Genomic DNA, 12880 nt, shown 5'->3' with positions numbered 1-12880 from the left:
GGCACCAGAGGCTCTGCTGTATGTACAAGGTATCTACATGCTTACACAGTATCGAGATGAGGGAAGCACACAGGGAAGGAGGGGACTACAGCAAACATCAGGAAGCGCAGGACGGCGAGTACAGAGCACAGGGCAAAGGAAAAGACAGTGCTATACAACTAGTTCAGATAACCTAGCCTGAATTACAGGGAATCTTTAATTTAAAAGAAATTATTGGTGCAGAAACAAGTAAACTGTAATCCAAAAATATTACTGAGCAACTCAGAAATATTTCTAAGAGTCCAACGTACACCTATGGAACAGAACGGGCTCTGAACCTGCCATGGGGAACGCCTAAAGGACAGTGGTGACTGGAAAGCAAAGCTCTGTACATTCTGGGCATGTGTTTGGCACCCAAATTTCACTGGAGAATGTTTGTTTTTTTCCTTTAAAGTCAGACAAAAGTGCAAAGCAATATAAATTAGGCCAAGTCCTTTCTTGACTTCTGATTTATATCTGAAAAACAAGCCATCAGAGTTCAGTTTCTACGGACAATTTACATGTGAAGCTTTGGATTTCTCACAGCAGGGAAGGATAGGCTTCTGAAACTCATCTACTCCAAGTCAGTGAATTTGTAGCAAATTCAAAGACGACCACTGAGAGCAGGAAAGATTAAGAAATTTAGATATAGAATTGTGCTGCTTTGCATCTACACAGCATCTAGAACCAATTCTGACTTTAGCTGTCAATCATCTTCAGGCATGTAGTAGCCAAAAATCCAGTAGTTCAAGACTGTGGAACCCTGAAAAAGACAAAAGACAAGTGAACTGAGAGGAGGCACAGAGCAAGGAGCATCCCCAGGTGCTCAGGCCCACAGCATCCTTTGCATCCAGGCCAGGAGGGGAAGGGCAGAGCAGGAGGTGACACTGCTGCAGGACAGCCAGGGCTCTGAGCCCCACTGCAGCAGGGGCCAGGCCCTGCGTGGCTCTGCTCCTTGGCAGTGACCCACAGGCAGTCTCCCCTCACAAAGCCACAGTCCCAGCCCAGCCCCCTGAACCCAACCCAAAATGGCCAGGGGATGGTTCTTTGTTCCTCACATTGCACAGGAAGAGTTCTGCACAGGAGGCAATTTCAGCTGCTTTAATACATGAGCAGCTTTTAGGAAAACAGACAAAACCCTCAAATACCTTGATAATCCCATTTCCAGCCTGATGGCTCTGTTATCAGTGTAAGGTCTGAGTGCAATTAAATCTGAACTTTGATTTTACCTGCCACTTCCCAAAACCATCTTTAATGGACTAAGGAGAACTTCCCTCTTCTGAGATGACATTCCCATGAAAGGTTAAAACATCCTTAGGCACTTGCTCTTAACTTCCCTTCCCTCAGCCCAAGGCCTAATGCTTAATACCAGAATATTAGACTATCATATGGTAACAATTTTTATCATGTTACAATAAACAACAGGAATTCAACAGAAAGCAATAAAACTCTCACAGCCAACTGCCAGGACTGTCAAAACTGATCCACTTTGAAGAGCCTCACATTGCAAAGCCTGTAAAAACGTGTGCAGGGCTGCTTCAGAACTCGCAAGACTGTGATGTTTGAAAGCTTATAAAACTGTTTCATTAAATGTCATGATGAAATATTAGCTGTTTGACCATAATTTTATGTAGATTTAGGCGTTCTGGATTCTCAAGTCAGACAAACCTGTCAAGAAGTGACATCACAGCATCTCTGTAGCAGAAGAAATGGCTGTTAAGGGACGGTCATTGCCAACAGCAGGACCTGGGGGCTGTGTGGTCCCAGCTGTGCCTCCTGGGCCAGGCAGGCCGAGCTGTGCTCAAGTGCCAAGGGTGCAGGGTGTGAGCAGCACAACCCCCTGCCAAAAGCATCTCCCCCTGCCCTGGCAAACCCAGAGATGGAGCTGTGTGTGCCACGTGGCCAAATGGCACCAGCACGGCGCTGCTCAAGGAGTGACAGGAATTTTACACAACCCCTCATTCTTGAGCTGAGGGAGCAGCTGGGGCTGGGCCAGGGCAGGGCCAGGCTGGGTTTTGGGAGAAGTTTCTCCCCCCAGAGGGTGCTGGCACTGCCCAGGCTGCCCAGGGAATGGGCACGGCCCCGAGGCTGCCAGAGCTCCAGGAGCCTTTGGACACCAGGGATGCACAGGGGGGATTGCTGGGGGGTCTGGGCAGGGCCAGGGGCTGGGCTGATGATCCTGTGGGTCCCTTCAGCTCAGGATATTCTATGGTTCTGTGTTTCTTTTGTGCTTAAGACACCCTCTATGTGGCTTTTAAAGACCTATGCCCAATCTGTAATTTAAAAACAGATTTTGTCCATCTCAAATTATCATTTTAGTTAACAGAAGCAAGCACTGATGCAGGACTGGAAGGCAGATGGAGACTGTTGATAAAATGCAGCTTTTCTAGGTGTCCCTGTCCTGCCCCAGGCAGGATGAGCCACTCCATGACTGTCACTAAGCCACCCCTGCAGCTGGGCTCTTACAACCTGCTGTGAAGGGAAGGTTTAGCTGGGATTCTGCACATGGCCCCTGTTCACAGCATTACAGCTCTTCCTTATTCCAGGAATGCTGAGAGGCAGCTCAGCCTGGCAATGGCCAGCTGCTGGCTCAGACCCCAAAGCAATGTGCCAGCAGATCCCAGGGTCAGGTCCACAGAGGAGGCTGCCCTGGTGCTTTTAAAGGAGTTTGGTAGCAGGGAAGGCAGCTAACCCTTCCTGAGATGAAAGAAAATTCATCTTTTAGCAGGAGCACCTCCAAGTGTGTCTCCACAAGGGAAGGGATTTCCCAGCCAGAGGTCCTGCAGGAGTGCAAAACCCTGAGGAATACATTGGGACAAATGTATCCAGAGAGATAATGAAAATCCCTTCTTACAGGAAGGCTTTCCACACCACATTTAAACAAAGTGCTCATTATCTATTCAAACAAAGTAAATCCTTCCTGTTGGGGCAATGTCACTCCCAGCTCCTCCTGCTGTGGTGTGTCCATTCCTGGGCAGCGCTGGCACAGCCTGCTGTGCTCTGGAAGGCAGTGCCTGTGTTCCAAGCCCCAGCACTCACAGGCAGGTGTAGTTTGAAGTGCAGTTGTTGGCAGAGAGACGAATCCACACTCCCAACAAAGGGCTCTGAGCACTGAGTGCAGTGACTGGGAAAGGGAACCAAACTCCAGTGAGTTCTGGGCTCTGGTTCAGACAGCTCTGAGAGCTCTCCCTGCCACCTGTGCTCCTCACAGAGCTGCTGCTGCCCCAGGCTCAGGTCCCTGCACTGCTCCCCACAGGCAGCAGGGCCATGGAGAGCCCCCAGCAGCTCCCACTTGATGGGACAGCTGGAATGTCTGTGCCATACACCAAGGCTCCTCAACTGCCAGCAATACTGTGAATACATGACAGCTCTCTCTAACAAGCCTCAACACCCAATTATAACCATGAGGCTTTACAGGAGGGAGAAGCCAACAGGACATGCTGGAGCATGACCACACAAAGGCCAGATGGGGAAAGAAGTGGCATAAAAAGGTTTCATTCTCTTAAGGAAAACCTCAGCTTGTTTGACTAAGGCAAGCTGCAGGCAGAGGGAATGTGTCAGACATTTCCCAGCCCCAGCCAGTGAGGAGCCTTACCTTCTGAGGGCAGTAAAGTGCAGACTGTTATCTGGAGATGTAGGTGTATGTTCTAGATGGAGAGCGGGTCTCGTTCTGGGCACTCGGTGGCACATTTAAGAAATCCCAAATCAGAATTGTATCGTCATGGGAACTACTAATGATCTGAAATTCATCAAACTGGAGCCTAAAGACACGTCCTGAATGTTCCTGTGGGCAAGAGGCAAGCAGTCAGCAAGGCAAGAGGGAAACATGGCACTGCACTGGTATCACACAGGGATCTGGACACACAAGGTACGTTCAAACTCTGCATTGCTGACTAAAAAATGTTCATAACTATACACAGATAGAAGAAAAGCTGCTTGTATATAAATTCTTTACAGAAACACACAGCTCCCAAATCCAGTGCTGCACCCTGAGCCTCCCTCAGTGGGCCCAGCCCAGCCACAGGCTGAGATTATTCCAGATGGAAGCTGTCTGTCCACCAAGGAGCAGCAATTTTGACCCTGGCTGGCACTGATGCTCTGCCAGGGCTCCTTCTCCTGCAGAATTCTCTGCTGACTCTGTTTGCGTGCAGCCCCAAACAGCACATCACAGCTCCACCCTGCTGAGAGGATCCTCACGCTCACACAGCAGCAGCCAGGAACTCAAACTCTGCCATAAGAAGGGGAGCACATGCTCCAGCAGCTTCCAACAAATCTCAAAGTGGCCCAAGAAGCCCAGAAAAGGCTCTCCCTTTAGTGCAGCTTATCCATGTTCATTAAATTTAAAGTGAGGACTCTGCCTTTACTGGAGAACTAACCCAAGCTGGCAGAGGGATCCCACACTCCAACCTAAGCCACAGGATACCTACAGAACATAGAAACAAGAACTTCTTTACTAAAACTAAATAAAAGAATAGTTAAATCGCATCTCTATACCAAGACTATTGAAGAGAAAGAAAAAGGAGAAGCATTTCCAGGCACATAAGCACTCCTCCAGGTGTTGGAAAGGCTAAACACATGCATCACCTACAGTCAAGGACTCTGTGTTGCTATGGGATTGTCAAACTGACTCCTGAAGCAAAGTTCCACACACATTTGGTGGAAAGAACAAGAAATTCATTCCCCCATCTATTTTTAATTAAGTCTGCTGTCATAAGCCAAAGCCCTCTTTACATAGAAAAATATACCTTAAGCAACTTAAGCTTTAAATGTGACTGTCCTATGAAAAGCTGAGAGTTCCTGTGGCAATCTGTTGGACTCAGCCTCCTTTCCCTTCCCAGCTCTTCTTTCCAAAGTGAAGGGTTAGGAAAAAAGTCTGGGAAAGATTCTTGCCCCTTTTTAATAGGAGGAAATTTAAAGCAGCCCTACAGTGACATTAGGGAAACACCAATAACCAGAGTGATTTGATACAGTATCATGATTTCTGTTTCTTTTCAGAGTATCTGAGAATCTCAAACCAGAAAAATTTGATCTTTCATTTAAGCTCTGATGCAAATCATTCAGGATATGATAATAAATTTTTTTTCATTCTTAAGCCCTATAGACTTCATAAACCATCTTGACATTCCCATCTATCCCCCAATAATGCACTGAAACACCCCTGACTGCTCCAAATTAATAATTTTTACTTACCACTAACGTACGCAAGCATAACGTACTTGCTGGGGCACGAGGGTCAAGAGCAGCTTGCAAATCCCAAACTTTAATTTTCCTAAAAGTAAGAGAAGAAAGAAATTATGAAAATATAGAAACTAACATCCAAAGCCCCGGAAAGCTTGCCATGTTTTCCCTACAGCTACTTCCTCAGGATCAAGCACACTGTGAGAAATACTAATGCTCAAGCTTGTAAAAGCCAGGTGGTTTTGAGTTTCTTTGCAGCAGCCATTCCAGTGATGGCTCTGTGACAGCTGTGACAGACAAGCTGACAATGCACACACAGATTACACATTCCCACTCTGCAATGTGGGAATGAAGCTGGGCCCCCCAACCCCAGGCAGACACTGAGCCCAAATAAAAGGCTACACCCAAACCCAGTTCCAGAACTGTTTTCAGTAACTCTCCAGGCAGAGAAAGAAATGGAGAATTTGGATATGGATGTACCAGCCATGAATCCACAATGCACTGCAGACACTGAGCAAGCCAGAAGCACTCTGGAGAGGAGTCCTGCACTCAGCCCACAGAAATGGTCTGCAGACTGCTGAGAGCCCCACAAGAGAAAGGCTAAATTTTGGGAACTGCTGTCAGACCTACCCATCGTAGGCTCCACTAACAATCCTCTTGTTGTCGAACCTGATGCACCGAACCAGCTCCTCATGGCCTTCTAACACTCTTAAACAGGCACCACATTCAATGTCCCAGAGCCTGGGGAGAACACAGGAGAAAGGCTGATTCCATACCCAGGGTTAAGCATCTACTGCCTGGTTTGCTATGGGGATATGGAATTTGCTGTAAGAAGTGTCATTCAGAGCAGCTACAGTACACATATTAAAATTATTGTAAGCATTCAGAATCTCATGCAAGTAAAGCTCAGATGTGTGTTATTCTGGGAAATGCCAACAGAGTTTCTTCTGTTCTCTGTAAGCCATTGATTAGAAGTTCAGAAAATAAGAAAACCAGGGAGCAATGTCTTCTCCATCTCTCCCAGCAGAGGACAAGGTGATACAGCAGCAGATAAGAGGTTTTGTTCACTCTGAAGCCTCAGTGTCCCACTCTTTCACAAGGTTGTGAAACTTTACTCCCACACTGAGCTAAGCCCCTTTCATAAACCATCTGCTCCAATGGCAAGCCATGCCAAGGAAGCTTTGCAGCATCAGAACTGAGGGCAATGCTGTTTCCAGGACAGAGGCCCCTGCTGGCAGGCCAGCAGCTGGAGGCACCCACCTGATGGTGTTGTCCGAGGAGCCGCTGACCACGAGGCGGTCGCGGTACTGCAGGCAGGCGATGCCGCGCTTGTGCCCGTTCAGCGTCCGCACGAACTCGCACGTGCTGGTGCTCCACACCTGGGGACAGGGACAAACCCTGAGAGCTGCGGCAAACAGCGCTCCTTCCACACCAGAAACCACGAGGAACTCACAGACAGAGGGGCTGGGGCTCACACAGGAGGGAAAACCCACACCAAGGGCCCGGGCACCAGTGGGGACCAGCAGGGACAGAGGCACAGGCGCTGCTATGGCACTGAGAAGAACTGGGGGCTGTATCTAAAATATTTTCAGACTGCTCCAAATAATTTCAAAACCTTCACTACACTTCATAAGTTAAAAATAATTTTTAAAACCGAAGTTAGTAAACACAAAACCCTCACACTTTTTTACCAAAGAAATTATTAGGAAGCTCTTAGTAAGAGAAGGTCCAAATGGCCTTTAAGCTTGGTCTTAACTTTAAAGGATTCAATCAACTTTGCCCATTTTTAATGAACTCTGGTTGAAATTGTAACACAGAGCATAAAGTGCCTCATTTTCCAACACAGAGTGCAGCAGGATCTCTGGCAGAGATTTGGACATGGGACTGCCAAGAACTCTTTGGGCAAGGCTAAGGCAGCTCTGGTTCACAGAGGGCAGGGTGGAAATGCCTTTGTTATATTAGTGCACTCTGGGTAACTCAAATCTTCTGATAGGTCACAGCCTTCAAATGCAGCCTCTGAATCCTTCAAACACGGCACAGCCTGGCTGAGCTGCTGGGAAGGCATGGTGAGGAAAGGCACTGCTGAGGAATTTCATGTCTGGACAGAACTGCCAAGTGAAATTAAAAATACCACTGGAAAAAGGCACAGGATGTGCCACATTCAACAGAGCAGCTGATCTGGAGACAAAGAGTTCAAACAGCAAATGGGCTTTGCTTTTCTATGAAAATATTCCAGTGCAGTTGTGTGCCCAAAGTCACCAAGAGCCAGCAAGAAGACACTGCTCAGAGAGACACCAGGAAGGCCCTGGAGTAGAGCTCTGCCACTGACCTTGATGGTCCTGTCCCCCGAGGCTGACACGATGTACTTGTCATCGAAGTCCACCACGTTGACGGCGGCGCGGTGTCCCACCAGCACGCGGCGCAGCGTGATGTCCGTGGGGGACGCCATGTCCCACACGGCGATGGACCTGTCCTTGGAGCACGTCACCATCAGCCCATTGCTGAACCTCAGGTGCAACACGGCCTCGTTGTGGTGGATCAGCGTGTTGAGAACCTCCCCTGTATTTACATCCCAGACTCTGTGGGAGAGAGCAGCGTTATCCCACGGGAAGTGATGGCTCTGGGGGGAGAACAGGCACAAGCCTGCCCCAGTCTCCACGGGACAGCTCTGGCTGGCTAACCCTGGCAGGGCTCGTGCAAGGCAGGAAGATTGGCTGCTGAAGTGTCCTCACTGCCAGCAGAGCTGCACCTCAGGCAGTGCTCCATGTGTACTGAACACCCTCTCAGTAAGAGTCACGACTGCAACATGTCACAGGGCCCTAAAGAAACCCTAATTGAAGAAATTATTGCATAGTTGGCCATCAGCCACTCCAAAACTTCAGGATATGCCTTGAATCCCTCAGGTCATATTCCTTCAAAATTCCTAATCCGAAAAGAACAAAATAGATTTTGAAGAAAAATTATTTAATATGATCCTTTGCCAAGTATGAGTATCTTGCTTCTGGAATACAAATACCACATTAATTGTAGGGATGTTTTCTGATATTTAGAGATTATTGAAAATATTCCCAGCCCTGAAACTCAAATTATTTTTGTACAAGAACTTAACACTCACCTCACTGTAGAATCTGAAGATCCAGTTACAATAACTCTTTCATCATATTGCAGACAAAGAACTGAGCCAGTATGTCCCGTCAATACTTTCAAACATTCCAAGCTTGTTTTGTCCCAAATCTGTTAGAAACAAGAAGGGTAAATGGCTTATCCACATCAAGAACATGGATCAAGACTTGAACATTGTCACAGCTGCAAAGGAGGACAACCATGAGGGGTGAGTCTGTCCCATCAGTGGGCCTCGTCCTTCCCTTCAGCTTTAGGAAGTCTTGATGTATGTTTCTGAGAGAACAGTGAAAAATAACCAAGCACCACGAGGAGATCAAATCCTGTCTGGCCAAAGAAGTGCCAGGGAGGATGAGCATAGAAGCAAAGTCCTGGCAATGAAACAGCCCCAGCCAAGGCCAGTGGCACACAGAGACCTCCCCCTCCTGGGGAACACTGATTTCAGGGCAACCTCTGTGGTTAAAGGATGTGATCCCTGGCAGTGCCCCAGGCTCCGAGAGCAGAGTGCAGGCTCAGACATGCCACCCGCACCAAGCACACACTGTCCCATGAAGAGACGCCAAGAAGCACAGGCAGCTTCCAGGGCAGAGCCCCACCACAGCCAGGGCAAGGACCAAGGGGAGTGCTCACCTTAATGGAGTTATCTCGTAGGCCACTGATGATCTTCTCATCATCATACTGTAAACAGTAGACCCCTTTGCTGTTCTCAGAGCGGCACTGGATCCTTTGCAAGTTGTGCCTCCCACACCTCCAGTTGGATTCTATAGTCTGGCCAGAGGGCAGAAACAGGAGTTGGGCCTCAGGCTGCAGCAAGACAGTCCCACACCCCCAGATTCCCACTTTTACACACACCATCCTTGAATCTGAAGGACATAAACCAAATCTCTTCTCCTGCTCCCAATAAAGACACACAAACCACAATGAATTACCATTAGCACTTCTGTCATTTGTCATGACAAAAGCTGTGTTTATGGAGGAAATCATGGTCAACCAGCCTTAATGAGAATTTCACAAGGAGCCATTAGAGAGATACATTCCAGAACCATTTCCCCCCACATTTATGTGACCAACCAACAAAAGCTGCAGAGATGAGACCAGGAGCTCACATGGTGCCTTGTGTAGCCTCACCTGGGTGACCAACATTACAGAATTGCTGATTCCTACATGTGGGTGAAGGGATTTCCTGGGTCTTCCCTTCCCCTATCCAGCCCTATCACCCATTAATTGTACTTACACACCTTGGAAAGAGGTGTTGAGATATGAAACCCTCCTGAAAGTACCTAAAATCCTGATAAAAATAAAGCTCAGCAGGAACTATAAGGTTTTAAACAACCCAAACTTGCTTTCCTCCCCCCATTTGAAATCTGTGGAAGAGTAATTCTCAACACTTTCATTCGGAGAGGTATTTTTAAGGAGAGAGACCTGACACGCCTCAAAAAGCTGCAAACTATTTCACAGCAGAACCAGCATGATTTTCAGGTCTTAATCAGATTTACTCCTTGTTGGAAAATCAATTTTACTCAATTTTACTTAATCAGATTTACTCCTTGCTGGATTCAAAGAAATGTGGGGTTTTGGACAGCAAGATCCTAACACAACCATAAAACAATGTGTGCCCAGAACTCCAGGCCAACACCTGCAGCACCTGGGCAGGCTGGGATGCTTTCATCAGAATAGGCCATCTGTTTAGCTATTTCCCTGGAATTCTCCCCAAATACTGCATGGAAACCTGGGAGAAGCTGACAGACTGGCAGTTTGTTTGGAAAAGTATATTTATTATGTAATCCTAACTTCCAAAGCAGTAGCAGGTACCTCTGCAGCTCCTCCAAGATTAAAACCGACTGAACCCTCAGTAAAGACAGAAATGGAGTGTGACTGTGACATCCCAATTCTAGGAAAACATGTCTGCTTCAAGGGAAAACTGACTTTCCACTTTGTCTTCCACTTGTTTGCTCCTTAAATTGTCTCCCATTATGCAATCTGGAATTACACCCAGTCCTAATACAAACCTGCTGTGCCCCAGGAATTTGTGTAAATCACAAATATGAAGAGATGCTTCTGGAGGAGCAGCTGACAGATCACTGAGCCCCCTCATTCCTTTCCAGTTTGGTGGGGAAACCAATGAAATCAGGGTAGAGAGGGTGTGAGTTGGGATCAGCTTTCTGGCCAGCCAGTGCCCTGCTGACTGGCACACTGGGAGCTGGCCCAAAGCTGGCACTGCCCTGGGGAGATCAGCCCAGCTCATCTCCCTGCTCACATGCACTGCAGGCTAGGAGGGGGGACAGGCAGCTCCCAAGCTCCATCTCATCTGGGCTAGGAGGGCATGACTGCAGCTCATCAACTCCTCTGACCCTCAGGAACAGGAGAGGACTGCAGACATAACAGCAGGAACCAATGTCATTATAGACCTGAAAGCAGCAGATTTAAATATGAAATAGTAACACTGGAGGCACAGCAGACACAGCATCAGAGATTCCAGTCAGCCAATTTAAATAGTTTTAGAAACTATTTATGTTCAGATACTCAGTTCTGAATAGCCTTAAGGGAGAGCTTCCCCAAAGCCCTGTTCTTGGAAAGGTCTGCACTAAGCCTGCACCAAGCATGTGCCAGAGGGGCTGTGCAGGATCTGTGAGCACTTCCACACTTCAGCTTGGTGTGCCAGGCACTCCCAAGAGCTCCAGCACACACTGGGAGCCCTCCAGATCAGAAATGCTGCTGGTCACAGCTCCCCAGACAGAGCAGCATGCAGTGGAAGTTTGCTCAGCAGGCACTGGGGACACGAGCTGGCTCAATTCTCACAGGTTCACTATAGGAAGCTACTTCAGCTGCTCCCCATGGGAAAATGCTGGCTTCAGATAAAGGAAACTAAACTTGTGTACCTCTGTGAGGGCAGTAAGGCACATACAAGTGCACATTTCAGCTCTGTGAGGAGATGTCATTCCATACAGGCATTATGTGGTGTGGCTACTGTGGGAAAACAGTGCCTGTGTTTGGAGAACTTGTAAAATCCCCTCACGCTGCCTTAATTCTTGGGATGCTGGGAAAGCAGCCATGACACACAGAATGTACAGCAGCACTTCCCTGGGCAGTGGAGTGAAACCAGATGTGCACACCCAGAGAAATAACACTTGGGATGACTGAACAGACTGAGTGGGTGGGCAACTGGAGGACCCTCCGAGAGGAACATGGTTAATGAAGAACTGCCAACCACATGAAAGCTTCTGCTACAGGGAATTAGGGAATTTCTGGTCATTGCTCCATGGTGCAGGAGTGAAAGTCTTCATCTGCACCCTCCTGCCAGGAGAGATCCTAACTGGGTACACTGAGCAGGGAGGACAGCAGGTATGAGGAGATCACTGTGTCTGTGGCCTCTTACAAGCACCAGGGAGTCAGGGCTGAAGAATCCCACAGTTTATTTGTGTATTTATGACTCCAAACCAACACCAAGACATCCAAAAGCCACTACTGCATTTTCTACACATGTCCTCAAAAATCTTCTGTGCCTCTGAACTCAGGTTTCCCCAGTAAAAGGCAGAACAATCTCTGAGTTCACACCCACAGTTTCTCACACTCTCCTAAAAGCTCACCAGAGCAACAGCACTGAGGAGCTCACAAATGCTGCACAACCAACAAAATCTGGACGCACAAGGGGAAGACCTAGCATTTGCCACAGCAGGAGAGTCATTTGGCAGCTGAAGTGGTGCACAAATGGCTTGAATGAAAAAAAGGCATTTAGTGAGAAAAGTACAAACAGAACATAGTCCAAGATGGAGAGGTGTAGCCAAGCCTTGACCATGCCAGAATACATTCTCTGGTGCAAAGATGCACAGTGAAAAGAATGCAATTCATCTGCATTAACAGCTGGAACATTAACTATACGTTGGAAGTGTTAAGGATAATCTACTAGGAGCAGGGGTTTTTTTACCATTGGATAATGTACACTGTGTTCAGTTCCTTGGCTAACAATTGCATTTTTATCCTTGTGAATGTTATTGCAGAGTAAGTAGGTTTATCTTAATCCCATAAACCAAGGAGTTCCTGTTCCCTCTGAACACACAATTCTCCTGCAGGACAAGTGGGGCAGCACAAAGCAGAAGGAACATCCACATTTGTTATGAATGTAGGGATTTCTCCTGATGCATTAGGCCACAAAAATCCAACCCTTTGTTCTTCTCATGCTTTCCTCAAAGGGAAAAAGGAAAATCCCTCCTGACCACGGCAGAGGGAAGGCACAAATAAATGAACTTGTGTCACCAGGGTATGTGAGGACTTGATAATTCATTCATGATCAAACTAAGAGGGTCTGATAAGCAAAGACCCCCAGGTCCCCTTCCAGGGCTGCTCTCCAGCCCCTCTGTGTTCAGAGGCAGGAGTGCTGTGGGGCAAAGGAACCCAAGGCAGGGCCCCAGCCCAGGGCAGCTCTGCCCTGCTCAGAGGAGAGAGCTGCAATCTGTGCCATGCACCACAAGAACTTGGTCCCTCCTGCTCCAAAGCCTCCCCTCTCCTTGGCCAGCTTCATTTTTAAGAAATTATTTTTGGAAAGAGCCTGTGGAATAGAGATTTC

The 12880-nt window shown here is 47.7% G+C and overlaps 1 protein-coding gene across 5 annotated transcripts in view; it reads right to left on the bottom strand.

The window, feature by feature from the left end:
• Window positions 1-413: 413 nt before the first annotated feature.
• The window catches only part of FBXW11 (F-box and WD repeat domain containing 11), a 55244-nt gene continuing 42777 nt past the window's right edge, over window positions 414-12880 (bottom strand). For all 5 annotated transcript variants that reach the window (XM_054287881.1, XM_054287882.1, XM_054287884.1 and 2 more), the window contains 8 exons: window positions 8947-9084; window positions 8312-8430; window positions 7526-7775; window positions 6457-6575; window positions 5827-5937; window positions 5209-5287; window positions 3614-3802; window positions 414-781 (listed from right to left, as the gene is read on the bottom strand). In XM_054287881.1, the coding sequence (XP_054143856.1) occupies window positions 3641-3802; window positions 5209-5287; window positions 5827-5937; window positions 6457-6575; window positions 7526-7775; window positions 8312-8430; window positions 8947-9084 (978 nt within the window). In that variant the 3' untranslated portion in view covers window positions 414-781; window positions 3614-3640. The remainder of the gene's footprint in view (window positions 782-3613; window positions 3803-5208; window positions 5288-5826; window positions 5938-6456; window positions 6576-7525; window positions 7776-8311; window positions 8431-8946; window positions 9085-12880) is intronic.

This window comes from Melozone crissalis, unplaced genomic scaffold (assembly GCF_028551555.1).
Source record: "Melozone crissalis strain CALT ecotype California unplaced genomic scaffold, PUWL_Pcris_2 ptg000061l_1, whole genome shotgun sequence".
In the NCBI taxonomy this organism is placed as follows: Eukaryota; Metazoa; Chordata; class Aves; order Passeriformes; family Passerellidae; genus Melozone; species Melozone crissalis.
Note: the sequence above shows the minus strand (reverse complement) of the source record. Positions and strands in the feature narration are given on the sequence as shown.